Source organism: Oncorhynchus gorbuscha, linkage group LG19 (genome assembly GCF_021184085.1).
Source record: "Oncorhynchus gorbuscha isolate QuinsamMale2020 ecotype Even-year linkage group LG19, OgorEven_v1.0, whole genome shotgun sequence".
Classification (NCBI taxonomy): domain Eukaryota; kingdom Metazoa; phylum Chordata; class Actinopteri; order Salmoniformes; family Salmonidae; genus Oncorhynchus; species Oncorhynchus gorbuscha.
Window position 1 is genome coordinate 19,718,555 of NC_060191.1, and position 27,629 is coordinate 19,746,183.

Below are 27,629 nucleotides of genomic sequence, written 5' to 3' on the forward strand. Positions count from 1 at the left end.
TGGTTCTGACCTTTCTATACATCAGTGACGGACACATATGCAAAAGGAGAAGTGTGGTATTTCCGGGCTGTCGCTCAAATCAGCCATTTTATGGCCTATGCACAAGAGGGTTACAATGTCATGTCATTTTAAATTTGCACATCATTAAATAAATTGAGACTGGATGCATCTCACCTGTGGCACTCAGGGATAAAATACTGCTTTGGTATGCAGAAGCAATTCTCTAGCTGGTATATTAGTGTGAGCAACAAAAGACATGGTTAATATTTGCTTCAACTGTTGCAATGCTATGATTGTGGTGCAGAATGAACTGTCAGATGCAATTTGTGGAAACATCTCTAAAGTGTAAAAGATCTTTGGACTACTGTCAACTTATTTTATTGGCACCCAATGGGTTCTGGCAGTCTTAATTTAATTATGTTTCTGACAACTGAGGCTGCAGCAATACAGTGGTGGCCTGTCTATGACACACATATAGGCATGGTTATCACAGAAGCTTCATTTCTAGGAAATAACCTCAGTGTATGTCCAGGGGGTATGGTGCGAATAAACATGTTTGACTGCATGAGTGTAGATGACTATGTACAACACAGGAATTCATTTATGTATGTGGTTACTTTTCATCACCAGAAACTAGCACAGTGCAGATGTCACTGCTGTCTTTTCACAACCCCCCCTTCTGAGATGTAGTCTCAAAGTTGACAGCCAAACTTCTGCTTTCAGACAATTGCTGCCACAAAGTGAATAAAGTCACAGTATTTATTCATTGCAGTCGCAAAAGTTGCATGATTTTATCCTTTAATCATGTAACTTCAGGAGATTAAAGGAATTTGCCAGCAAGATGCATCAGGGTTAGTGCTAATTTGTTAGGTGGAACTGCTGTACACATTTACAGTCCAGACAATCTTGCCTCTATTGAACCAATGCCAGATACCATTTGCAATCTTTAAGCTCATATTCAAAACTTACACCTGTGAGCACATTGCATTTACATGGATATAACTTGGAAATGAAACGCTTCAAATACAAAATGAGCATAGTCGAGAGTGGAATTTTGAACTGACTTTAAAATAGGTTCCCCTTCCCCCTCCCAGTGCAACAGCCACAAGATTTCCTTAACCAGGAAGTCACATTACATCCATGCAAATGCAATGCCAGGCATCACTGGCAAATCTACCCCAAGGAACAGCAATATGATCTTACGAATTGGGCGTAGGCGAGATGACATGCATGTAAGGCAATTAATTGCATGTAGAATACAGTCTTCCATGCTGTAAGAACTTTACATTTTCAATGCCCATAAACTGGGTATACCTTAGTTGAATTCTAAGGCCCTTACTGGTCAGTTCAATGCAGATTCTGCCTTTCTTACACCAATCCCCATTTGTACATGTATGACTAATATCACAAGTCATTTTAGCCAACTTTATGGTCAGAGGTGGAACTTTGCCACTGTGAAGTATAGCTATTAGCTAAGGCTTTTCCATCTTGATTACTTAAAAAGAGTGAGTTGAAAATTTGCAGATTAATTAACTGTTTCTATACATTTATTACAAAAATAAAATGTCTGTACTTTTTACATTAAATAAAAGCTACATTTAACAAGTCCGTTAGATTTAAGTAGTCAGATGAATATATTTGGAGATTGTTCCAACAACTACCAAATATCCTCAAATAGCCACTCAAACAACAACAAAAAACAGCACCAAAACATGATGCTGAGAAAAACTAACTTGTGCTTGACACCAAAGCACTGTCCCAATTCAGTCCGCCACTATAATCCAACAGACTGACCCTCTTCTTTGACTAAACAGGACATCATTGGGTAGTCATTCCAATCATGGTGATATTAAGGATGTCAGAGAACTTGCGGGAATAGTCCATTTTCTTTGTTGAAAAAAGTAAGATGTCTTTTGTAGTTCAATTCACCTGATCAACATGGCGAGTGTTGCCCCAAGCCCAGCAAATCCAGCAAAGGCTATGAGGGTGTTCCTTACTGAGGACTCTGGATCTTGCACATGAAAGAACTCTACAAATCCATTCTGAGTAAAAGACAAAAATACAGAGTTAGGTTTATGATTAGCTACTGGACAAGTAGACAACGTCCTCATTTAGATTTGAAGATGTGAGCCAATGACGCATGGGCCACATAGAAGACTCACCCAAGCATTGTTTTTGACCAGCCAGTCCCTTTGGTCAGAGAGGAGGTATGTGGAGATCTTTTGGCCCACCGACTCAATGCAATGTCCCCTGCCCATCTCCTTCAAGTGCTGGCTCACTACTGCTCCAAATGCCACCAGGCTGGCGATGCGACCCCAGTTCGTGGTCCCATCACTGAACAGGGTCTTGGCCACAGAATTGATGAAACTCATGTCATCGCATCGGTCATCTAAGTCAAGTTTGGCGATCATACCTAAAAAATAAAAATAAGTCTTGAGTAAAAACGAACTAACCACATTCCTGATAATGCTCTGTTATTATTAACCAAGTTAACGCATTATGAGCTCAATACAATCTTTAAAACAGACTATACAGTTACTTAGCTAAGTAGTGCCAGTGATTTGGATCTATAGAGATGATTACTGTAAATCTACGTACCATTGTATGCGTATCGGTGCTTTGCTATTATATCCTTCACCACTTGCTTCATCGTCGTAAGAGCCTTGCTTTGCTTACAACGAGACGGAGACAGTCCTGTATAGTCCACCAATACGTTTTCAATTAGTTGTATTGTATCATGTTCCAATACTTCATCGCCCGATTGACAATTCGATAGTTCAGGCCCACATTCTGACGCCATCTGAGGAGTGCAGGGCAAAGAACCGTCAGAGTCGTCATTGTTGCTTCGGTCTGACAAATGATTACCTAGGACGTTGCTTTTCACGACATTCATTCCTAACTTCGTGGGTCGTGGTGGAGTGTCGCCAGTCCCATTACCCAAGTCAGTATCCACTTTTGACTTCGGTGACGCCCCAGCACGTACAGCCCCAGTCTCGCCGAAATAGCACAAAGAGGTACCAGCAGGGTACGAAGAGCCTCCAACGACTCCATTTTGAAAATTCAACATCGTAGTTGTGGCTCGTGTAATCGACTTCGACAGACTCATCTTGACTTTATCTAAAGGTTAAGAAAGAGTTTGAAAAATAAAAGTACGATTCTAGCAGTTATTTTACGAAAAGCTAGCGCTTAGCTACTTTGTTGCTCAAATATGCCACATCATTGACTGCTAAGTACAACAGTGAGCCCGAAGAGGAAATGACCAACCTTTTGTCGTGTAGTTAAGAGGGAGGGGAAGTGGGAGGGACTTCGATGACTTTCGACTGCCTCCTCCATTGGGTCTCCCCTCTTCCTTGAAGTAGTTTCAGAATTCTAACTGGGATGGTTTCCATTAACATTCAGATAAATACCTCCACGAAGAGAGGATATAAAAATGTATTTCTCTGCATTGAGCGGTACAGATAACACATATTTATGTACACTTTGCTGTAGCCCTTCAGAGACCATTGATAGTGAATGCGGAGTTCTGCTGTCCCCTAGTGGCCAATGACGGGTTGTAATATAGACTCATTTATCAACATATAAAAACGGTGATCCTAGACTTTGTCATTTATCAACATAAAGTGGCGGTATCGTCCTCCTGTGTGATTGTAAAGATTACTGTAGCTAGAAACAGTTGGTTATTGGTTTCTAATGTAAACTTCACCAGCACTGGTGATCAAATCAATAATGCTGGGACCGAGAGACTGAAAAACAGCTTCTATCTCAAGGCCATCAGACTGTTAAACAGCCACCACTAACATTGAGTGGCTGCTGCCAACACACTGACTCAACTCCAGCCACTTTAATAATGGGAATTGATGTAAAATATACAGTGCCTTGCGAAAGTATTCGGCCCCCTTGAACTTTGCGACCTTTTGCCACATTTCAGGCTTCAAACATAAAGATATAAAACTGTATTTTTTTGTGAAGAATCAACAACAAGTGGGACACAATCATGAAGTGGAACGACATTTATTGGATATTTCAAACTTTTTTAACAAATCAAAAACTGAAAAATTGGGCGTGCAAAATTATTCAGCCCCTTTACTTTCAGTGCAGCAAACTCTCTCCAGAAGTTCAGTGAGGGTCTCTGAATGATCCAATGTTAACCTAAATGACTAATGATGATAAATACAATCCACCTGTGTGTAATCAACTCTCTGTATAAATGCACCTGCACTGTGATAGTCTCAGAGGTCCGTTAAAAGCGCAGAGAGCATCATGAAGAACAAGGAACACACCAGGCAGGTCCGAGATACTGTTGTGAAGAAGTTTAAAGACGGATTTGGATACAAAAAGATTTCCCAAGCTTTAAACATCCCAAGGAGCACTGTGCAAGCGATAATATTGAAATGGAAGGAGTATCAGACCACTGCAAATCTACCAAGACCTGGCCGTCCCTCTAAACTTTCAGCTCATACAAGGAGAAGACTGATCAGAGATGCAGCGAAGAGGCCCATGATCACTCTGGATGAACTGCAGAGATCTACAGCTGAGGTGGAAGACTCTGTCCATAGGACAACAATCAGTCGTATATTGCACAAATCTGGCCTTTATGGAAGAGTGGCAAGCACAAAGCCATTTCTTAAAGATATCCATAAAAAGTGTTGTTTAAAGTTTGCCACAAGCCACCTGGGAGACACACCAAACATGTGGAAGAAGGTGCTCTGGTCAGATGAAACCAAAATTGAACTTTTTGGCAACAATGCAAAACTTTGTTTGGTGTAAAAGCAACACAAGCTCATCACCCTGAAGACACCATCCCCACTGTCATGTCAAACATGGTGGCAGCATCATGGTTTGGGCCTACTTTTCTTCAGCAGGGACAGGGAAGATGGTTAAAAATTGATGGGAAGATGGATGGAGCCAAATACAGGACAATTCTGGAAGAAAACCTGATGGAGTCTGCAAAAGACCTGAGACTGGGACGGAGATTTAGCTTCCAACAAGACAATGATCCAAAACATAAAGCAATACCTACAATGGAATGGTTCAAAAATAAACATATCCAGGTGTTAGAATGGCCAAGTCAAAGTCCAGACCTGAATCCAATCGAGAATCTGTGGAAAGAACTGAAAACTGCTGTTCACAAATGCTCTCCATCCAACCTCACTGAGTTCGAGCTGTTTTGCAAGGAGGAATGGGAAAAAAAATTCAGTCTCTCGATGTGCAAAACTGATAGACATACCCCAAGCGACTTACAGCTGTAATCACAGCAAAAGGTGGCGCTACAAAGTATTAACTTAAGGGGGCTGAATAATTTTGCACGCCCAATTTCAGTTTTTGATTTGTTAAAAAAGTTTGAAATATCCAATAAATGTCATTCCACTTCATGATTGTGTCCCACTTGTTGATTCTTCACAAAAAAATAGTTTTATATCTTAGTTTGAAGCCTGAAATGTGGCAAAAGGTCGCAAAGTTCAAGGGGGCCAAATACTTTCGCAAGGCACTATATCACTAGCCACTTTAAACAATGCTACTTAATATAATATTTACATACCCTACATTATTTATCATATGTATACATATATGCTGTACTCTATATCATCTACTGCATCTTTATGTAATACATGTATCACTAGCCACTTTAAACTATGCCACTTTGTTTACATACTCATCTCATATGTATATACTGTACTCGATACCATCTACTGCATCTTGCCTATGCCGCTCTGTACCATCACTCATTCATATCTTTATGTACATATTCTTTATCCCTTTACACTTGTGTATAAGATAGTAGTTTTGGAATTGTTAGCTAGATTACTCGTTGGTTATTACTGCATTGGTTATTACTGCATTGTCGGAACTAGAAGCACAAGCATTTCGCTACACTCGCATTAACATCTGCTAACCATGTGTATGTGACAAATACAATTTGATTTGATTTAATGTGAGAAGATAATTGAAAATAGCCAAAAGTAATTCATATTCATGTAAAAGTTTATTTCAAATACTGACAAATTTGCTCCACTACTTCCACACAACAAACATTATTAGTACTCATGTACTTTCTAATTTCTTAAAATCAATCTTTTTTTTTTTGTCTCCAGCGCCACAATACACACATCCTAAGTAAACCCCCAGTTATTGGGAGCAAGGGTGCTCCAGATATCCCTGCAGTTATCTTGGGCCAGGATAAACATTTATTGTAGTTATGTAGTGATGTAAGAGAACACTAAAACATATTCACTGTATGCCAAAAACCAAAAACAGTTTCAGTAAGCAGCACAGTCATTTTCATTTGTTTACATTCTGGCACATACTTATGGTTGAACAGGAGACATGGTATTTTAACATACCCTGCTATATATCCCTCATGGCATTGCTCCATACAAAGCCAGACAGTGCACAAAAACATAGCAATCAAGAATTCCTCTGTTGTTTCAACAACCTTAATTTCAGCAGCATATCCAATTATATTAGGACACTTTTTAAGCCTGCAATGGCAAGCTACAATTATTTAGGACTCTGAACGGTCTTTCTGTTCAAATTCAAGTAACAAGTCAGGGTCAATTAAATTTCAACTCCTGCTGGCCAGTTCCCAAAATGGATTGCATTGGGCATGGGTAGAATTTCAATTCATATCCTAATTGAAATGGAATTATACCCCCAACCCTGGAGGGGTTAGTCAGTCTCCAATTGGCAGACATTATTCATGGTAGGAGTGGGTCCAATTGTTTGAATCCTGGGACAGGCTTTCTTTATAGGGTAATATCTCAGTTTAAGATTTGTCATCGACTGAATCAGCAGCATTTACACATTCATATTATACAGATGAAGGTCTCTGTCGTAAAAAGAAAAAGCAGAAGTAGTGTTTTCACCGACAGGAGAAAGGAAACATTGAATCAGAGAACTACAATTAGTGAAATCAACAGAAATAAAAAATATCCTCAACCCCCAAGTCTATTTACACCTGCTGGGACAGAGAACAGCAGCACATTCATACTAACCCAGACAAACACACCATCTTCTTCCCTGCAATAGGACACAGGTCCGTGTCTAATATTCAAAAGCTGCCAAGATGGGAGTGATCAAGTGTGTATTTTATCATTTGTGTGGAGTGTGTGATACATTGAGATAGATAAATCATACAAAAGTAAAGGCTAGTCGTCCTAACACACCCCTGACCATAATTATTTTGCAAGTTGAGCCATCCCAACAGGTGTGAGCAGGGTCAACTAAATACACACACAATTTTCCCCCTCTCCTCATGTCATAAAATCCCTTCCCTTTGCCATGTGTCAAGTGAGCATATCTCTAAAGCGCGCTGTGTGTTCCAGTTAGATGTGTGTGAGCCAGGGGCCAGTCAGGCTGCCTGTTTATCAGGTGGCCGACTGTTTACCCCATTACTGACATCGCAGATTTTTTTATTTAGAATGTATATACGTGAGGCTATATGCTTTAGCAGTACGCTGTGAGGCTCCTGCTACGTTGAATTTGAAAGAGAGACCGAGGAGAGGTTTAGCAACTAATGTAATTGGGAACTAGGCAGTAATCTTCTGTTACTGGAAGAGTTTCTCAACAGGAACTGCCATTAACAGTGAAGAGCCAGATTGTAGTAAATGGCTAATGCGTGACAATGAACAAACAACCCATTATAAAGACACAAATCATACCAAATGTCAAATTTCTCAACACAATACAGAAATATACACTGAATTGATCCCCTACAAATCATTTAGGCTTTGTGATGTAATTGCCACAGAACTTAGATTTAACTTGAGTATTATACAGTTGCTTATTTTCCCAGACTTAAAATTATAAATGGGTATTTAGTTTGCTTTGCCATTGCTTTAGCCATGGGCAAGCCTACAGACAGTGTGTGGATTGTCAGGACATTGAGTGGGAAGGAAGGAAGGTGTGGAGAGTGACCATGGACATTCCAGGGCTCCATTTGGTTGCTTGCTACTTCCTATGAGTCGTCTAACCGCTCCAGAGTTGCACATTTTTTTACATGTTACAATCATGCAGCATATTTAGAAAAAGAAGAGCAACAGGGAGTCAAGAATTAAAGCAACACGAACAGAAAATGTGCAGTTTCATATCCGTTCGTTCAGGTCAGCGTGGATGACCTTGGATTTTTGTTTGACAAAACATGAGATAAAGGAAACCTCAAATCAGTTTCCACATTTCCCTCTGATTACCACTCCATTCCTTTGGATACTTCACCATGGTTCCCTTCCCTCCCAGATTTGGTGTGCAAGCAAAATATGCAAACATCTACCCCCAGCTTTGACGAGAACACAACATCGAAAAATGTGGAGCGATCATGGTTCCTAACTCCCTCGTCAACAATATATTTTGGTGTCGTTCGGGATGCAAAAACGAACTGTACATAATACAAAGTGCATTAAACTCAGCCTCCCCGATGGCACATCTACTTTATGTACCTCTGAACACCAAACCAAGACATAAGGGAGGCGGTAGAGCAGAGTGCGCAGAGGGCAGAGCTGTGTGGAGAGATGGTAGAAAAGGTCCCAGCTCACCTCCCCACCCTACCCACATACAAGCAATATGTACTGACTTTCACAGCTCTCCCCGAAATGTTAAAGCCAAGTGGAGCCTGGAGATGACTAGGGGTGGGCATTGTTGGGGGACAGGTGAGGAATGTTAGCTGGGGGCCTGGTGGATGGGTGGAGGCTAGGCTAGCCTGCTAGTTTGCTGGTCACCAAGGAGGACCTCCTCTGGGGCAGGTCCTGTGGCGTGGGAATGTGGTCCCCTGTGACGAGGTTCTTGTCAGGGCCCGCCACGGGCAGCTGTTTGTTCTTCATCTTGGCCTTGGCCATGTTGTAGTCACCTGAGTCAAAGTATTTTTGCTAGGTGGGGGCAAGAAAGAAGGAATTCAATTCTGGTTGTCTGGAGTTGATCTGCTAGTTAAAGTTAATTGGCAGGTTTCCATTGACACCGGTTTATTCACCAAAAGCAATCTCGCCCCCAAAAAATCTTTGCGACGTGTCATATACGAGAAACGTTCTAAAGATCAACAACATTTTTATCCATTCAACAGGGGTGGATTTTCTTTTGTCTAACTTTATTGCGACAAATGATAAATGGAAACAATGTTTTTGGAATAAATTGTGATTGTCGAATCACTTTGAAGTGAACCTATGATGAAAATTACAGGCCTCATCTTTTTAAGTGGGAGAACTTGCACAATTGGTGGCTGACTAAATACTTTTTTGCCCCACTGTATGTAGGAGGACATAGAGAATGCTCTTTAATAGATTGACGACAATTTGTCTAAATGGGTAATGGAAACACATCAACCACTATATTGTTAGTTGACACTAGGTTTTCGCAGAAACGTATATTTTTTATAGGTGCGAGATCATTAAGTACAGCTGTTTTTAATGACATAAGATAGTTATATGGAAATGCATTGTAGAAGGTAATTGTCACATCTATTTTCTGTGAACTTTCTAAAATGTGGACAAAAAAATTATAATAGTATCACTCGACAAGTTAATTGGAACATAGCTACTGCCACAGGCACAACAAGGCAATCTGAGATCCTCATGAATGCAGAACGTATCGATAGGTCTTAAAGAAGAATATTCTAAGCCTATGCGATTTCCTAGTCAAGTGGTCAACAAGGGTCTGTCGGCATTTGTTCCAGCCTAACACGTCACTAACATGTTGAATCAAAAGCATGCATTATCTGTGGCTCGCCGGGAGAAGCGTTCCACCTACCCCTTTCTGTAGCCTCTTCATGAGGAAGTCGGAGCCTCCAGGCTTCTGGCCCAGGCCGGGATACTTGGCCTTCAGCTTGACCTCTTCGCCCTTCACAAGGTTGGCATTCTTTTCCTGAGAGTCCTGTCCAGACAAAGAAAACATTTCGATGTGCCGTCATTTGGGTACTACTTGCTACGTGCAAGGAATTTAGCTAAAGAGGAGAAACATCTAAACAATAGGTCTAAGTAGCCTACACCTATATATGAGTCATCATAATGTCAGCCATGATGCGCAGAGAAGAACAAGCATAGGCTTTTAAAATAGACATTCTCCATTTAACTGTCCAAAGCCTTGTGATATGCAGGAACATGTCCTGATGCCTTGTCACCTTACCTCTACAATTATCTACCTCTATCACTCCAGTATCCCTGCACAATGTAAATATGGTACTGGAACTGACTGATCCTGTATATAAAACTGCTTACTTACTTCCTTGTGTTCTTATTTCCATTTCTTGTGTGTTTATGTTCTACCCTATATTATTTTTCGTATTATATTGTTATTGATTACAGCATTGTTGGGGTTTGAGGTTACAAGGACATTTCACTGAACTTGTGAAATTAAAACGAATAAGAAGGTTATACGATGGACTGATGATGACAAAACAACTAGGTTACTGGGCTGGCACTGTGCTCTTCAGAAAGGATTGCATCTGAATCATATAGCCTAACCCTACTCATATTCAGCTGTGAAGTGGGTTCACGCCATGAAAATGAGTTGAGGGAGTTGAAGCGTCTTCATAGTTTGAGTCACTCTCTGCATGCTCTCCTGCAACACTATCTCTCACGCCCTCATGGTTGCCTGCGATGAACAACTCACACAGAAGAGTGTTATGATTGAGTAAGAATTGTGACTAGAAAGCAGTTCAAATCCATTATTTCACCCTCTCGCACACTTTTCTTCAGCTAATGTGGACAAAACAGCCTTGTTACCAGTTTCCCCATCACTGACATGTTATTGGTGCCATAAAAACAAATTGTTTTCCCCTCATAAAGCCATTTGTCTGCAAATATGTACAAGCCCAGTACTTTATGGTTATTGAAAAAAATATTATACAGAAACAGGCCTTGAGTAATTGCTGACCAAAGTCTAGGTACACAGAGCTTGCAGAGTGGTTCTAGTTTTCACATGACACCTTCATGCTAAAGCTTTTTGTAAGGTGTAAGCCTATGATTTACTGGAGGCAACTCCTGCACTAGACAAACTGGTTTACCCTTTACTGCCAGTGTCCATGGACAGATGCCAGTGAAAAGTGGGTTAACAAGACACACCTTGTTATTGCCCACAGTCCAGATAGACTCTGAGCAGAAGTAAGCAAGACTCTGAGCAGAAGTAAGCAAAACATTCTCTATTGGAGCAATTCCACAGTAACGGAATGAATGCTGAGACTGATTTTTCACTTTGCAATCATTGGTTTTTGTTTGACATTTTAAAGTTAAATAAACCATACAACTCTATGCAGAAGGACTACTTTCAACAATTTCCACATTTCTTTTACAAAAAAAAAACATGTACTTACAGAACAGTGCAGATGCAAAGTTTGGTAACAGAATTACAGCACAAACACAACCCGTCATACTGTTTGTATCTGCATTGTTCTTCAAGTAAATGTGTTTTTATCTATTTTTTTGTGGAAACATTAAAAGTAGTCCTTGTGGATGCATGCTTTTTTAACTGTGCAATCATTGCTTTTTTGTTTGGCATACATTTTAATTGGAAACATGAGTCTCAGCATCACTGTTAACATGGAATTGCCCATTGTTAACTTACAACACATTGTGACTTATCTGGCTAAATAAAGCTAAAAAAAACATTGAGAAACCCACAAAACACTGCAATTTAACCAATCTGTAAGTCGCTCTGGATAAGAGCGTCTGCTAAATGACTTAAATGTAAAATGTAAATTTAAGTACATGAGAATATCTGCCATTCAATGTAGAGGACAGTGAACGCAAAGCTAGCAGGGGCAGGGACAATAAGTGGCTCAGGGTAGAGAATCCAATTAACAGATTCTGTTACTGATTCAATTGGATCCTTAACAAAAATGTAAAGGTTACTATATTCAGGCCCAATGAGGGAATATGCAGTGGACCGGATACTTTCCACTCCCTCAAACAGTTCCAAACTGCTAGACTAGACACATAGTAGCTAGCTACCATGAAATGATTTTTTTCTCATATGACCGGTTTCTCTTCTTGTCATTGTATCAAAATACCATTGTATTATTAGCACCCATTATCATTGATAAGACAAAGTATAGCATCAGTAACTTCCCTATGTTGACATGCTAGTCAATGCATATTGATATGACCAGTGGGTTTGTCAATAGACCTCTGACCTTCACCAGCATCCACTCAGGATGCTGCCTGTACAAGTGCCTTTTCAAATGTACTCCATTTGATAGATGTCACAATTGATATAGATAGGCCTATATTATATACAGCTACGCCTCATATCAGTGCCACACTTTAAATAACATTCACAAAGTATATGGGACTGAAAACGAGTATGAATCAATAGATCTAGCTTATACATCCTTATAAGCTAGCACATACGTGACTGTGATGATTAAACCTGGTTTCCATTAAAACACAGATTTCAAATGATAGGCTACAATATTATTGTTTGCATGACAGTATCGAACGCCGGTAGAATCAACCTCAACTACTGCTGTGTCAGGATAGACCAATGAGGCCCAGGCATATCTCATAACCTATGGACCAGCGAGCCAATGGCACAAGGGAAAACTCAATAAATAACTCAATAATACAGTACCTATGTTATTATTGATTATTGGGAGCCACGTACATCTTACTCAAAACCTATCCAAAACATTTATACACACTGTCATTGTTGGTAAAAGAGACGTTTACAGGTTTGATGCCATAACGAAAGCTAACTAGCTAGCAATCAATTCAAACACGTTACTTGTAACGCGTTACAACAAACAGAGCTAGCGTTATAGCTAACTGACAAACTCAAGATATAGTCATGATATTAAACCCACCTGTTTTTCATCCTCATATTCCATTTGAGTATCTGACAGATTTTCGGACGACATTACGCAGCTATAATGGACTGGAAGTCCGATTTGCTTGAAAACGCAGGTTAGAATGTATGCAGGGGTGCTCCTCTAGCTTCCACAAATCTAACCTGCCTCTTGTGAACAAGACTCGTCGACAAAAAAAAGGCTAAATAATTTCTGACGTCGTCGTGTGGGTTTGCCATTTGTGACAGATATATACAGTAACCAATTGTATAAGGAAACACGCTGTATTAGATACCAAGAGAGCCAATTAAATGCTACTACTCGTAGAGAAATGCTGATTGACAGGGCTGTGTCCAATAGAGTGCGGATATTCAATTTGTGCGCAGCGTTGCATCAAACTACACCAACAACAGAGCAAATTCCATACAGTGCCGCAACATAAATTTAAAACTGATGTTTACCTCGGCCAGGACATATCACTACCTTTGATGTCTCTATTCACGCAATGTATGTTGTGGTGGCAAGAAAATGTACGTTATCTAAGGCTGCCCTCTGATTGGCTACTTTTAGCTGTCCTTTTTGGCGGGTAACTGTGCGTCTGGCGCGAGTTTGACCCAACATCCAACAGTTTCTTAGTAAATTCGGTCTGGCTAGCTAGCTAACTTGTTTTTGGTAGTTTTTTTTTAAACCAAAAAAACAGGTTGTGTGACTGCGCTCTATCTAGGTAGTAATAGCTATGTGAGCTATGCAATTTCATACTCATCACAAATAGGTTGTAGAGTAAAGTCAGTGACATCAGTGGCTGTGTGTATTGCTGCAAGCTACGTTAGCTAGCACATTTAATGTAGATAGCTAGTTAGCTAAATTAGCTAGCCAGAATAGTATAAAATATTTCTGTATCTATCTGTGTAAACTAGTACTTAGCTAACGAGCTACATATTTCAACATAGCTTTACCTTGATAGCTAGCTATCTGGCTTATAATTTATCTTTATTTTGTAGATTTGTCAACTTGTTATCAACAAGTTTTACTACCATGGCATGTGAACAACGTTTGCGGGCTGCTCAGGTAAAACATCTGGCTATCCATAGCCAGACCGTGGTCCTATTGAATTGCTGTTTTATAGCTAGCAAATGGCATGTTCTAATAACGTTAGCATGGATATCTACATGCCTCTATTTTTTCAGACATCTTCAAATTGCCTTGGTGTAAGCGCCTGCCTTTGTTATATTTTATAGGGCACCCAGTTGCTACCAAATGTAGTTTCAACAGAGCAGCAGTCCTTGATTGTTGTGAAGAAACTGCTGGCAATTGCAGTCTCCAGCATCACTTATCTCAGGGGTCTTTTCCCAGAAAAAGCTTATGGGAGAAAATTTGTTGAAGGTCAAACACATTTTATGTTCTTTTTAAATGTACACAATTGTTATTGAAATGATTATACTGTAGCTAGCCAACATCTTCAAGAAGTAGACTTACACTTTCTTGTCTCTATGCCACAGAGCAGAAAGTTATGATCCTCAGGGAGGAACGCACCTGCCCTGGTGCCAGTCAGATTGTACAGTGGTTAGTATACACCACCAAGCCTCAGTGGGGAAATTCCAGTACAGTGTTTTCTCTGTGGCCAAATCCTTTCCCTTTATCCTAGTTAGATTATTTATTCAGGGTTGATTAATTAAGACTATTTTATACACCTCCCAGGATGCAGGGATGCTTTGATGCCCTTCAGAGAAAATATGTAAGTGAGATACTAGCATTTAGTTGTTTATTTATTATCTACATGTTATTAATGTTAATTAATTACATATAATGAATGTCTTATATTCCAACAGTTGCGGACGGTCGTTATGTCTGTGAGTATATCTCATCAAATATTTTCTTCAGCATATAAAGCATTTTAAGTTGCTAAAGTTTGTATCCTTCCACTTTCTATAGATATACACAGACCCAGATAATCCTAAGGTAATAGACAATTTTTTAACCCCATAGGTATCGATCATAGTAATGCTTTGATTCTCTGCACTAGAATAAACTACAGTATATTTATTTTCTCATTGTGACACTGGTCTTTCTTTGCGATTTGCAGAAGGTTACTGAATGCTACCAGTTCAAAGTCCAATACACTGAAAAGGGACCCAAAATTGACTTTGAAAGGTATAGCTTTGTGAATGTGTATTAGGGTTGAATGGCAGGAACCCGGTAACTGAGATTTACTGCCCAAAACCACTCCCTTTTCCCGGGATAAATAACTGAGAAACCGGTAAATTATAATAAATTATTTATATGAACAGCATGACGTGAAATGGAACTGTTAAATTATATACAATGTCTAAATCTGGATTCTGTAAGGCCTTCCCTCTGGTCACTGCATAATGAATCATCAACTCTCAGGGTGGGAACCGACAGCCCATCTCAGTATGTAGACCTTCCCTTGGTAACTTCTTTAAAATTGTGATCGGTAGACCTGCATTTGCTGCAGCATAGCCTACACTACAGTAATATAAAGACCGAATGTGCATCTAATTTGCACATCACCATCTGGCGTTCGGGGATCACCTTATTTTTTTTTATTGTAAAGGTTATATATTTTTTTGATTGCAGAGTTTAAAACACTCCTGTATCGTTTCTTTAAATCAGTGCATGAGTGAACACTTTCTCACTGTCTTTCTCTCTCTCCATCAATTCCATTCAAATTGCATCCAAAATAGATAATCGTGTTCAAGATAAGATAAATATAGGCCTATATATACAGTGAATTTGGAAAGTATTTAGAACTGTAATGAACACGACGGGAGACAGCTGGTTTCAAGCGCAGGGCGCAGCAGGTGTTTATTAGTAAAGGACCACAGGAGGAGGCAGGTAGCTGGGTCAAGGGGCAGGCAGAAGGTCATACACAGGGGGTCCAAAAAAGGCAACAGTACAGGCAGTGAAAAGGCTAGTAACGTCGTCCGGGGGATCAGGCAATAGGTTAATAACAGGAAATCCGATAGGCTAAAGTACAGGCAGGAAATATCACATTTACATACAGTTGAAGTCGGACGTTAACATACACCTTTGCCAAATACATTTAAACTCAAGTTTTTCACAATTCCTGACATGTAATCCCAGTAAAGTTTTAGGTCAGTTAGGATCACCACTTTATATTAAGAATGTGAAAGCTTTTATTTCCTTCGTCACATTCCCAGTGGGGCAGAAGTTTACATACGCTCAATTATTATTTGGTAGCATTGCCTTTAAATTGTTTAATTTGGCCCATTCTTCCTGAGAGAGCTGGTGTAACTGAGTCAGGTTTGTAGGCCTCCTTGCTCCCACACGCTTTTTCAGTTATGCCCACAAACGTTCTCTAGGATTGAGGTCAGGGCTTTGTGATGGCCATTCCAATACCTTGACTTTGTTGACCTTAAGCCATTTTGACACAACTTTGGAAGTATGCTTGGGGTCATTGTCCATTTGTAAGACACATTTGTGACCAAGCTTTAACTTGAGATGTTGCTTCAATAAATACCCATAATTTTCCATCCTCGTGATGCCTTCTATTTTGTGAAGTGCACCTGTCACTCCTGCAGCAAAGCACCCCCACAACATGATGCTGCCACCCCCGTGCTTCACGGTTGTGACGGTGCTCTTCGGCTTGCAAGCCTTCCCCTTTTTCCTCCAAACATTACGATGGTCATTATGGCCAAACAGTTCTATTTTTATTTAATCAGACCAGAGGACATTTCTCCAAAAAGTACGATCTTTGTCCCCATGTACAGTTGCATACCGTAGTCTGGCTTTTTTATGGTGGTTTTGGAGCAGTGGCTTCTTCCTTGCTGAGCGCCCTTTCAGGTTATGTCGACATAGGACTCATTTTACTGTGGATATCGGTACTTTTGTACCTGTTTCCTCCAGCATCTTCACAAGGTCCTTTGCTGTTCTTCTGGGATTGATTTGCACTTTTCACACCAAAGTACGTTAATTTGTAGGAGATTGAACGCGTCTCCTTCCTGAGCGGTATGACGGCTGCGTGGTCCCATGGTGTTTATGCTTGCGTACTATTGTTTGTACAGATGAACATGGTACCTGCAGGCGTTTGGAAATTGCTCCCAAGGATGAACCAGACTTGTGGAGGTCAACTATTCTTTTTCTGAGGTCTTGGCTGATTTCTTTTGATTTTCCCATGATGTCAAGCAAAGAGGCACTGAGTTTGAAGGTAGGCCTTGAAATACATTCACAGGTACACCTCCAATTGACTCAATTGATGTCAATTAGCCTATCAGAAGCTTCTAAAGCCATGACATAATTTTGTGGAATTTTCCAAGCTGTTTAAAGGCACAGTCAACTTAGTGTATTTAAATTTCTGACCCACTGAAATTGTGATACAGTGAATTCTAAGTGAAATAATCTGTCTGTAAACAATAGTTGGAAAAATGATTTGTGTCATGCACAAAGTAGGATTCCTATCCGACTTGACAAAACTATAGTTTGTGAACAAGAAATTTGTGGAGTGGTTGCAAAACAAGTTTTTTAATGATTCCAACCTAACTGTATGTCAACCTACGACATCAACTGTAAGTATTCAGACCCTTTGCTCAATACTTTGTTGAAGCACCTTTGACAGCGATTACAGTCTCGAGTCTTCTTGGGTATGACACTACAAGCTTGGCACACCTGTATTTGGAGAGTTTCTCCCATTCTTCTCTGCAGATCTTGTCAAGTTCTGTTAAGTTGGACGGAGAGCGTCGCTGCACAGCCATTTTGAGGTCTCTCCAGAGTTGTTCGATCTGGCTCAAGTCCAGGCTTTGGCTGGGCCACTCAAGGACATTCAGAGACTTGTCCTGAAGCCAATCCTGCGTTGTCTTAGCTGTGTGCTTAGGGACGACAGGGCTGCAGCGGAGCAGGTTGAGAGCTTCACCAACAAACTAACATTCCAAGCACACCAAGATAGTCATGAAGAGGGCACGACAAAACCTACTCCCCCTCAGGAGACTGAAGGGATTTGGCATGGGTCCTCAGATCCTCAAAAGGTTCTACAGCCCCACCATCGAGAGCATCCTGACTGGTTGCATCACTGCCTAGTATGGCAACTGCCCGGCCTCCAACCGCAAGGCACTACAGAGGGTTGTGCGAACGGCCCAGTACATCACTGGGGCCAAGCTCCCTGCCATCCAGGACCCCTATACCAGGCAGTGTCAGAGGAAGACCCTAAAAATTGTCAAAGACTCCAGTCACCCTAGTTATAGACTGTTCTCTCTGCTACTGCACAGCAAGTGGTACCGGAGCGCCATGTCTAGACAGCTTCTAAACAGCTTCTACCCCCAAGCCATAAAACTCCTGAACATCTAATCAAATGGCTAATCAAATGGTGATTTTCTCCAAAGGGATACAACTATTAACTTCCGAAAGCCACATTGCAACTGGCAGGGAGGAATCCAATTTCCATTTCAAGGCAATACATTTCTTGGCAATCGCTAGCAATATTTCTGTTAGCATTATAGTATGGCTTTGCCTAAGATTGGTGTTAGTAAAGTTACCCAGTAGACAGACCTCCGGGTCTAAAGGGAATGCAACCCCGTGAATTGAGGATATGGTATCGCATACCCCCTGCCAGAAACCGTGTAGTTTTGAACACTGCCAAGTGGAATGGAGGAATGTTCCTTCATCTGAGCCACATCTAAAACATAGGGAGGAGATATCTGGGTTGAACCTGTGCAGTCTAGATGGGGTGATATAGAGCTGATGGAGGAAATTAAACTGGATCAGTCTGTATCTGGAGTTCAATGTGGATGTAACCCCATCCCTGCATAGGTCACTCCATAGATCCTCATCAAGATCAATACCCAGATCTCTCTCCCATCTAAGTCGGGGTTTATCTAGCCCAGGCAGTGTTAGTCCTGACATAAGAGCATTGTAAACACGGGAAATGGTCTTGAACAGTGGTTGGTCTGCGTGGCAGAGTTGTTCAATAGGTGACATCTTAGGTAGGTTCCATTGTCTATCCATAGTCACTTTAATAACTCCACCTGCATGTACATATTACCTCAACTAACCGGTGCCCATGCCTCCCGAGTGGCGTAATGGTCTAAGGCGCTGTAGTAGTGGTCTAGTTGTTCCACTAGAGATTCTGGGTTCGAGTCCAGGCTCTGTCGTAGCCGGCCACGACCGGGAGACCCATGGGGCGGCACACAATTGGCCCATCGTCGTCCGGGTTAGGGGAGGGTTTGGCCGGAAGGGATATCCTTGTCTCATCACGCACTAGTGACTCCTGTGGCGGGCCAGGTGCAGTGCACGCTGACATGGTCGCCAGGTGTACGGTGTTTCCTCCGACACATTGGTGCAGCTGGCTTCCGGGGCATTGTGTCAAGAAGCAGTGCGGCTTGGTTGGGTTGTGTTTCGGAGGACGCATGGCTCTCGATCTTCGCCTCTCCCGAGTCCGTACAGGAGTTGCAGCGATGAGACAAGACTGTAACTACCTCCAATTGGGGTGGGGGGGGGGAAACTAACCGGTGCCCTCGCACATTGACTCTGTACCGGTACCCCCCCTGTATATTGTCTCGCTATTGTTATTTTACTGCTGCTCTTTAATTACTTGTTACTTTTATTATTCTTATCCACATTTTTTAAAACTGCATTGTTGGTTAGGGGCTCGTAAGTAAGCATTTCACTGTAATGTCTACACCTGTTTTATTAGGCACATGTTACTAATAGGATTTGATTCGATTTGAACTTTCGCCCCCAGTCTGAGGTCCTGAGCATTCTGGAGCAGGATTTCTTCAAGGATCTCTCCGTACTTTGTTCCGTTCATCTTTCCCTCGATCCTGACTAGTCTCCCAGTCCCTGCCGCAGAAAAACATCCCCACAGCATGATGCTGCCACCACCATGCTTCACCGTAGGGATGGTGCCATGTTTCCTGCAGACGTTACGGTTGGCATTCAGGCCAAAGAGTTCAATCTTGGTTTCATCAGACCAGAGAATCTTTGTCATGGTTTGAGAGACTTTAGGGGCCTTTTGGCAAACTTCAAGCGGGCCGTCATGTGACTTTTACAGAGGAATGGCTTCCATCTGGCCACTCTACCACAAAGGCCTGATAGGTGGAGTGCTGCAGAGATGGTTGTCCTTCTAGAAGGCTCTCCCATCTCCAAAGAGTAACTCTGGAGCTCTGTCAGAGTGACTATCGGGTTCTTGGTCACCTCGCTGACCAAGGCCCTTCTCCCTCGATTGCTTAGTTTGGCCGCGTGGCCAGCTCTAGGAAGAGTCTTGGTGGTTCCAAACTTCTTCCATTTAAGAATGATATTGTCTTCTTGGGGACCTTTAATGCTGTTGAAATTTTTTGGTACCCTTCCCCAGATCTGTGCCACAATCCTGTCTCGGAACAGACACAATCCTGTCTCGGAACTCTACGGACAATTCCTTCGACCTCATGGCTTGGTTTTTGCTCTGACATGCACTGTCAACTGTGGGACCTTATATTGGCAGGTGTTTTCATTTCCAAATCATGTCCAATCACTTGAATTTACCACAGGTGGACTCCAATCAAGTTGTAGAAACATCTCAAGGATGATCAATGGAAACAGGATGCACCTGAGCTCAATTTCAAGTTTCATGGCAAAGGGTCTGAATACTTATGTAAATAAGGTATTTCTGGGGTTTTTTCTAATAAGTTTTCCAAAATTTAAATAAAACTGTTTTCGCTTTGTCATTATGGGGTATTGTGCGTAGATTGATGAGGAAAAAAACAAGTGAACTCAAGGGGTCCGAAAGGTTCTCGAATGCACTCTAGATGTGCTAACCTACCTCTTTCAGGAAATAAATCCAAATGCAGTATTATTCTTATATTTATGTAATGAATGACGGTTAATGCATAATAAGTTTCTAACTTATATCCTCAGTCTCTTGCGCAATACACAAGCACCTGTGCTCTGTTGGACTCTGTAAAAAATGTTCCTTAGCTCTTGGAGTCCCATGCAGTAAAAGCTAAACTAGAATAGCTTGCTGGAAATGTTGTTTTTTGTATTTCTAACACCAATAGACTATTCGAAGAGGGACACAAGCTCTTGTTTGCCGAATGTTAAATACAGCAGCTAATAAAACTCTTGGTTAGTTTGAAAGAAGAGCGAATGCGGGATGGGGGTAGGCTATATAGCAGTTAATTATGCAGACCCATAACCATCCAATCCTCATGAAGAGAAGTGAAAGGCTTTTGCATCTCATTCTAGTCCTATATTATTCAAGCATGTCATTAGAATGATGAAGATAAGGACAACAACACTTATTTCATTTAACTGTTGAAAGCAAGGAAGGACTGAAGCAACACTAGAGAGAGAAAGAGGAGGTAGGCTAATAACATTCGGGGAAATATTATGAAAAATGTCAATCAAATTCACTAGCCTATACTTGTAACTTTGTAGGCTGCATGTGCTGCACCAGAATCACATGTTCTCTCCCTGCTTTATCATGGTTTGACCAAGGTGCATAATTCCAGCCCATATAATACAGTGTAAACAATGCAGTAGAGTAATACAGTTCACACTCAAAAAGATTACTGGAGCTTGTTTAATTTATTTACCAAAGAGAGCATATAGCTAGCTACATCTATGTGCTTTTATGTTTTTCTGTCTTATGTCATGTTCAGTAGCTGTAATGGATAACGGTCCAATCATTTGGCCGTTTTTGGGCTTGGGCTTGGGCTCATTAAATGTCTTTAATGTAGGGCTCATAAAATGTATTTAATCAGGTTTAGGTTGCATCAGGCATGAATATTCGATCAAAGCTATAATAAAATCCAAACATAGGTCTATTTATATGCTTTGTAATGCTTTTGAATGACACATCCGGTTTTGGCAGGAATTACCGGCTTCACAAAAGTGATTTATTCTCGGGATGGAACATTTGTAAAATACCGGGAAAATATTCAACCCTAATGTGTATAACATAATGATAACATGGCAGAATTTCATTGAGAAACATTGAAGAAAGAAACTTTTAATTGTCTAAAAATGTTTACATTTATTCTTGTTTTAGCAAAAACAGCAAGAATCTGGGAAAGATGGCTTTCAGCAACACAAAAAAGTCCAGCATCCTCCTGGTGCGTAAACTCTACACACTGATGCAGAACCTGGGTCCTCTGCCAGACAATGTCTGTCTCAACATGAAACTATCTTACTACGACGACGGTAAAGACCACACAATGATGGGGATGATGTGACGCAGTACGCTGCGCAAGTGACATCATACTTCCGGGGTAATGTCCTGGGTCTTTTAAATGGGCTCCAAGATTATATGATCAAATTCATTTAATTACACTGAGTATACCAAACATTAGGAACACCCCATTGACCTCAGAACAGCCTCAAATCATTGGGGCATGGACTCTACAAGGTGTCAAAAGCATTCCACGGGGATGCTGGCCCATGTTGACTCCAATGCTTCCCACAATTGTGTCAAGTTGGCTGGATGTTCTTTGGGTGGTGGACCATTTTTAAATTATAATTTGAATCATTTTTACCCCTTTTTCTCCCCAATTCCATGGTATCCAATTGTTTTTTTTTAGAGCTACACTCTTGTCTCATCGCTACAACTCCCGTACGGTCTCGGGAGAGACGAAGGTTGGAAGTCATGCGTCCTCCGATACCCAACCAAGCCGCACTGCTTCTTAACACAGCGTCATCCAACCCGGAAGCCAGCCACACCAATGTGTCGGAGGAAACACCGTGCACCTGGCAACCTTGGTTAGCGCGCACTGCGCCCGGCCCGCCACAGGGATCGCTGGTGCGCAATGAGACAAGGATTTCCCTACCGGCCAAACCCTCCCTAACCCGGACGATGCTAGGCCAATTGTGCGTCGCCCCACGGACCTCCGGTTACGACAGAGCCTGGGTAGTACAGGCTCTGTCGTAACAGTACAGCGCCCTTAACCACTGCGTCACCCGGGAGGCCCTAGTGGACCATGCTTAATACACACGGAAACCGCATTACAGTTCTTGACACAAACCGGTGTGCCTGGCACCTACTACCATACTCCATTCAAAGGCACTTCAATCTTTTGTATTTTCTATTCACCCTCTGAATGGCACACATACACAATCCGTGTCTCAATCGTCTCAAGGCTTCAAAATCCTTCGTTTTACCTGTCACCCTCCCTTCATCTACATTGATTGAAGGGAATTTAACAAGTGACAGTAAGGCATCATAGCTTTCACCTGGTCAGTATATGTCATGGAAAGAGCAGGTGTTTTGTATACTGAGTGTATATTTAAGCAATAAGGCCCGAGGGGGTGTGGTATATGGCCAATATACCACAGCTAAGGGCTGTGTCCTAGCACAACCCCCGTTGTACCTTAATGCTATTATAAACTGGTTACCAACCTAATTAGAGCAGTAAATATAAATGTTTTGTCATACCCATGGTATACCATGGCTTTCAGCCAATCAACATTCAGGGCTCGAACCACCCAGTTTTTAATTGTGTATTGATTTGCTCATACCCGATGCCTTTTATCAAAATATTTGAAGCTGAATAAGTAAGACACATCACGAGAGTTAGAAAAGTCTCATTTTAACTACATCTCCTGCAGCGTTGTTAGCATGCTGGAGCATGACTGTTTTAGCTGAAGACCTACAGGAAGGTAACAACCTGTTAATTACAGGCTTTTTGATGTGTTTTATATTAGATTAGCTGGGAGTGTTTTTCACTGAAAGTTGCCAACTACTGCCTTTTGATTTGTAGTTTGTGTGTGTAGTTCAAATTAAACGGTTGTAACTTTTCCGCTTCGTGCTTATTCAGTCTCAAATACGTTGAAAACCGGCATATGGTATACAAATATATACAAAACACTTTAATATATATCTTAAATGACTGCGTTTTTATGAATTTGACAATAAACATTTTAAGCCCATTCTTAGCCTACAAAACCCGGATGGAGTACAGAAGTAAAATTGAAGCGCAACTTTCATAGGGTATAACAAGTATATGTTTTTTTTTTTTACACATAAAGAGTTTGTGTGTGTGTGTTTGCATGTGTGTATATATCTCAGTCACTCCCCAGGACTACCAACCCCCAGGCTTCATGGAGGGGGACAGCGATAGCATGCAGTTTGAGAAGGAGCCTGTCAACCTGACCATGGGTGAGGTGGTCACTCCCTTCCACACCCTGAAGGTGGACGTGACCACAGAGAGAGAAAGGCTGGAGCAGGTATGAAGGAAAGGGGGGAAATAACTAGTCGGAGTAATGTCAACCAGACTGGCAGGTGACACGTTGATTAACAGCTGTCCCCTTTTCTCTGTAGGTCGATGACGAGCAGCCGATCTGCATGAGGGACAAGTGGGAGCTGAAGATGGAGGAAGGGACAGTGACCAAGATCAGCAGTCAGCAGGTGAGACTTGAGGCCTCTAGGCTAATTGACTGGGTGCCGATGGCATGGCGCTATTGTTTTAACCCAGTAGGGGGTGTTGCTGTCTATCCCATAGGATGTACCTATAGTCTATAACATTTTTAATGGGGTTTCTACTTTTAGACTCGCATGATAAATGTAATGGAAAATCCGGACAACAACCTTTACTTGGACAATTCCGGTAGGACCTCCTCTCTCAAATCTTAGTATAAAGCAGTTTCGCTGAACATGATAACAGTAGTGCTATTTTCTCTTTTAATAAGTCAAATGCAGTCAGAAATCCATGTTTGGTTTTATTGTGTTTTCATCATGTTTGATGCTCAAAGAGGTCCAGGTGAACTGCCAGGAGAAGATGGAGGTGTGTGAGGAGAGCACAGAGAACTCTCAGGTAAAATAACAGCAAAATGTACATTCTGCATAGTCACAACTAAGATAGGCCTTTGTATCAAGCAAATGCAAATACAGAACAATATAAATATATAGGTGGGATAGTACTGTAAGTAATATAGGTGCTGCTCCAGTTGTGAAGGTAACGGTCTGTCGTTTGATTGACCTGTCTGTCTCAGATGGACACTTTGGGAAAGAGGACATCTGACCTGGAAGTGGCCATTAAGAGGACCAGGAGCGGACGCGTCACCAGGTCCACCCTGGTCAGTGCCCCCCAAAACATACAACCCTATCTAACTCCTACTGGCCCTGTTCAAATGGAAGACATTTTTGTATAGCGTAATGTACAAATGACCACGAAGGATGTACAGTTGAAGTCGGAAGTTTAAATACACTTAGGTTGGAGTCATTAATACTCGTTTTTCAACCACTCCACAAATTTCTTGTTAACAAACTATAGTTTTGGCAAGGCGGTTAAGACATCTAGTTTGTGCATGACACAAGTAATTTTTCCAACAATTGTTTACAGACAGATTATTTCACTTATAATTCACTGTATCACAATTCCAGTGGGTCAGAAGTTTACATACACTAAGTTGACTGCCTTTAAACAGCTTGTAAAGTTCCAGAAAATTATGTCACGTCTTTAAAAGGTTCTGATAGTCTAATTGACATCATTTGATTCAATTGGAGGTGTACCTGTGGATGTATTTCAAGGCCTACCTTCCAACTCAGTGCCTCTTTGCTTGACATCATGGGAAAATCAAAATAAATCAGCAAAGACCTCAGAAAAAGAATTGCTGACCTCCACAAGTCTGGTTCATCCTTGGGAGCAATTTCCAAACGCCTGAAGGTACCATGTTCATCTGTACAAACAATAGTACACAAGTATAAACACCATGGGACCATTCAGCCGTCATACCGCTCAGGAAGGAGATGCGTTCTGTCTCCTAGAGATGAATGTACTTTGGTGCGAAAAGTGCAAATCAATCCCAGAACAACAGCAAAGGACCTTGTGAAGATGCTGAAGGAAACAGGTATAAAACTATTGATATCCACAGTAAAACGAGTCCTATATCGACATAACCTGAAAGGCCGCTCAACAAGGAAGAAGCCACTGCTCCAAAACCGCCATAAAACAGCCAGACTACGGTTTCCCCATGGGGACAAAGATCGTACATTTTGGAGAAATGTCCTCTGGTCTGATGATACAAAAATAGAACTTCCAATGTTGTGGCAAAATGGCTTAAGGACAACAAAGTCAAGGTATTGGAGTGGCCATCACAAAGCCCTGACCTCAATTCTATAGAACATTTGAGGGCAGAAATGAAAAAGTGTGTGAGAGCAAGGAGGCCTACAAACCTGACTCAGTTACACCAGGTCTGTCAGGAGGAATGGGCCAAAATTCACCCAACTTATTGTGGGGAAGCTGGTGGAAGCCTACCTGAAACATTTGACCCAAGTTTAACAATTTAAAGGCAATGCTACCAAATACTAATTGAGTGTGTGTAAACTTCTGACCTACTGGGTATGTGATGAAATAAATTATTTCTCTACTATTATTCTGACATTTCACATTCTTAAAATAAAGAAAAACTGAGTTTAAATATATTTGGCTACGGTGTACGTAAACTTCCGACTTCAACTGTATATCTATGGGACTAGTTTCACAAGCACTTCCCTGCATTCTGTGATTTACTGTCTTTGGTCTGTGTGTGTGCAGGAGAGAAAGGCTGAGACTGAGGTGCACAGCGTCAGCAAGATGAAGCCCTCTCCCATCGAAGACAAAATGGTGGGAGACACCCCCCCTCGAGCATCATAGATTTCATCACCCAGTCTTACTCACAGGAGTGATAATAATGTGCAAATTTTCTTTTAAAGATAAAAGTTCCCTGACCTACATGTTTTTTAACAAGTCAATATGACTCATTCAACCCATCCCATTTAGATGTTTACAGAATATTGTTTGGCAATCATAATTCTTTTTAGAGTCTTGCATTAGTTAGTAAACTGTCTGACACTCTCTGATTAGCAGATATCGCAGTTCGAGTTCCCCTGCAGTCAGGATGTCCAGGCCTCTGTGTCGAAGAAACGCAAGTTCAGCGAACCCAAGGAACGCTACTGACCTCTGACCTTTCCACTTTACCTATAAGATACCTTTCAAGACAAGAACCGATTTTCTAATTTGCATGGGCAAAAGCTCTCGTCTTTTTTAGTTGTTTTAAAGGAAAGGTGTAGTGCCCACCGCCAACACCACCATAGTACTGCTGCATTCTGTTGTTACAATGGAAAGGATAAAGGAAATGGTTCTTTCTAGTCCACCTTGTTTATGTTTCTACTTTTTTTTTTCATTGTTGAGTTTCATGCTAGTGTGTGGTATGGAGACTGGGGAAAATGTATTTTCTACAATTGTATATTGGGGTCTGTGAAGTGCGAAACTCACAATTTTATTTATTTCAAAGGATGGCATTTTTATTGTGACAATACTGTTTAGTGTGTTTTATGATTACCATGAACTTTACACTGTGCAAAATTGTGTTTATATTTTGTATTGTTATATAATGTATCAATATACAGTACCCTCCAGTTGTAAGTTATTTGATTAAATGTATGTTTCTAATAAATTAAAGTGCCTTTTCTCAGTTTTGAAAAAGGTTTGTAATTTTGGTCTGTATCGTTAAGAGCAGATAGTTCTACACACTAGTGCTGAACCTCAGATATAACTGCTTCCATCAGCAGCAAACCTGGGTGCACCTGTTTTAGTGTCGTGGTTGGAAAAAGGAAACAAGTTCTTGCTACAATTCAAGATCAAAGAGCTTCAGCTTCCTGTCTGCAAGACCTGATGCTGTTAGCATGAGTGCAAAAAAATCTATACAATACCGTATAACCTTATTAAATAATAGCCAACCTTAAATAAAGGGACTGCCAAATGGCAGCATTTGCATGAGGTGTGACTTAAATTAAGCTGTTAAGTGAAAGTGGATTATATCTGTACACACTGACCTTTGGGCTGAGATAACCAGCCATCAGCAGCCTTCTGCCAGGCTGCTGTGTGTTTTTAATCAGCTGTTATTTTTCCCAGAGAGGGACATTTGCTGATAGACTGCCTTA

At 41.2% G+C, this 27,629-nt stretch overlaps 3 protein-coding genes across 5 annotated transcripts; 1 reads left to right on the forward strand and 2 right to left on the reverse strand.

The window, feature by feature from the left end:
- Nucleotides 1–745: 745 nt before the first annotated feature.
- On the reverse strand, nucleotides 746–3,264 carry LOC124005629 (induced myeloid leukemia cell differentiation protein Mcl-1-like). Its single transcript, XM_046315059.1, has 3 exons — nucleotides 2,599–3,264; nucleotides 2,163–2,413; nucleotides 746–2,042 (listed from the first exon to the last, which is right to left on the reverse strand). The coding sequence occupies exons 1-3, from the start codon at nucleotides 3,104–3,106 to the stop codon at nucleotides 1,926–1,928; spliced, it is 876 nt and encodes a 291-aa protein (XP_046171015.1). The 5' UTR covers nucleotides 3,107–3,264; the 3' UTR covers nucleotides 746–1,925.
- Nucleotides 3,265–5,961: 2,697 nt separating this feature from the next.
- On the reverse strand, nucleotides 5,962–12,951 carry LOC124005773 (alpha-endosulfine). The gene is made up of 3 exons (XM_046315297.1): nucleotides 12,782–12,951; nucleotides 9,733–9,855; nucleotides 5,962–8,858 (listed from the first exon to the last, which is right to left on the reverse strand). The coding sequence occupies exons 1-3, from the start codon at nucleotides 12,833–12,835 to the stop codon at nucleotides 8,688–8,690; spliced, it is 348 nt and encodes a 115-aa protein (XP_046171253.1). The 5' UTR covers nucleotides 12,836–12,951; the 3' UTR covers nucleotides 5,962–8,687.
- Nucleotides 12,952–13,200: 249 nt separating this feature from the next.
- On the forward strand, nucleotides 13,201–27,156 carry LOC124004667 (HORMA domain-containing protein 1-like). 3 transcript variants are annotated; one of them, XM_046313343.1, is made up of 16 exons: nucleotides 13,201–13,270; nucleotides 13,765–13,831; nucleotides 14,002–14,146; nucleotides 14,263–14,326; nucleotides 14,462–14,498; nucleotides 14,593–14,613; nucleotides 14,696–14,722; nucleotides 14,847–14,914; nucleotides 21,762–21,913; nucleotides 23,775–23,932; nucleotides 24,027–24,113; nucleotides 24,255–24,312; nucleotides 24,458–24,519; nucleotides 24,698–24,781; nucleotides 26,242–26,310; nucleotides 26,551–27,156. In XM_046313343.1, exons 2-16 carry the CDS (start codon nucleotides 13,799–13,801, stop codon nucleotides 26,641–26,643), a joined length of 1,158 nt encoding a protein of 385 aa, XP_046169299.1. In that variant the 5' UTR covers nucleotides 13,201–13,270; nucleotides 13,765–13,798; the 3' UTR covers nucleotides 26,644–27,156. The 3 variants fall into 3 exon arrangements, with proteins under 3 accessions (XP_046169299.1, XP_046169298.1, XP_046169300.1); XM_046313342.1 differs by having other exon boundaries at nucleotides 13,207–13,487; XM_046313344.1 differs by having other exon boundaries at nucleotides 13,207–13,831; nucleotides 26,554–27,156.
- The last annotated feature ends 473 nt before the right edge of the window (nucleotides 27,157–27,629 follow it).

What these genes read in the sequence shown, in the direction of transcription:
- LOC124004667 (XM_046313343.1), top strand. Translation starts at nt 13,799, where the DNA reads ATGGCATGTGAACAACGTTTGCGGGCTGCTCAG. An exon ending in AACGTTTGCGGGCTGCTCAG is followed by an intron (nt 13,832 to 14,001) that starts GTAAAACATCTG and finishes TATATTTTATAG; the next exon opens with GGCACCCAGTTGCTACCAAA. An exon ending in AGAGAGAAAGGCTGGAGCAG is followed by an intron (nt 23,933 to 24,026) that starts GTATGAAGGAAA and finishes TTTTCTCTGTAG; the next exon opens with GTCGATGACGAGCAGCCGAT.
- LOC124005773 (XM_046315297.1), bottom strand. Translation starts at nt 12,835, where the DNA reads ATGTCGTCCGAAAATCTGTCAGATACTCAAATGGAATATGAGGATGAA. An exon ending in AATATGAGGATGAAAAACAG is followed by an intron (nt 9,856 to 12,781) that starts GTGGGTTTAATA and finishes TTGTCTGGACAG; the next exon opens with GACTCTCAGGAAAAGAATGC. An exon ending in TGAAGAGGCTACAGAAAGGG is followed by an intron (nt 8,859 to 9,732) that starts GTAGGTGGAACG and finishes GCCCCCACCTAG; the next exon opens with CAAAAATACTTTGACTCAGG.
- LOC124005629 (XM_046315059.1), bottom strand. Translation starts at nt 3,106, where the DNA reads ATGAGTCTGTCGAAGTCGATTACACGAGCCACAACTACGATGTTGAAT. An exon ending in GCACCGATACGCATACAATG is followed by an intron (nt 2,414 to 2,598) that starts GTACGTAGATTT and finishes TTTATTTTTTAG; the next exon opens with GTATGATCGCCAAACTTGAC. An exon ending in TGGTCAAAAACAATGCTTGG is followed by an intron (nt 2,043 to 2,162) that starts GTGAGTCTTCTA and finishes TCTTTTACTCAG; the next exon opens with AATGGATTTGTAGAGTTCTT.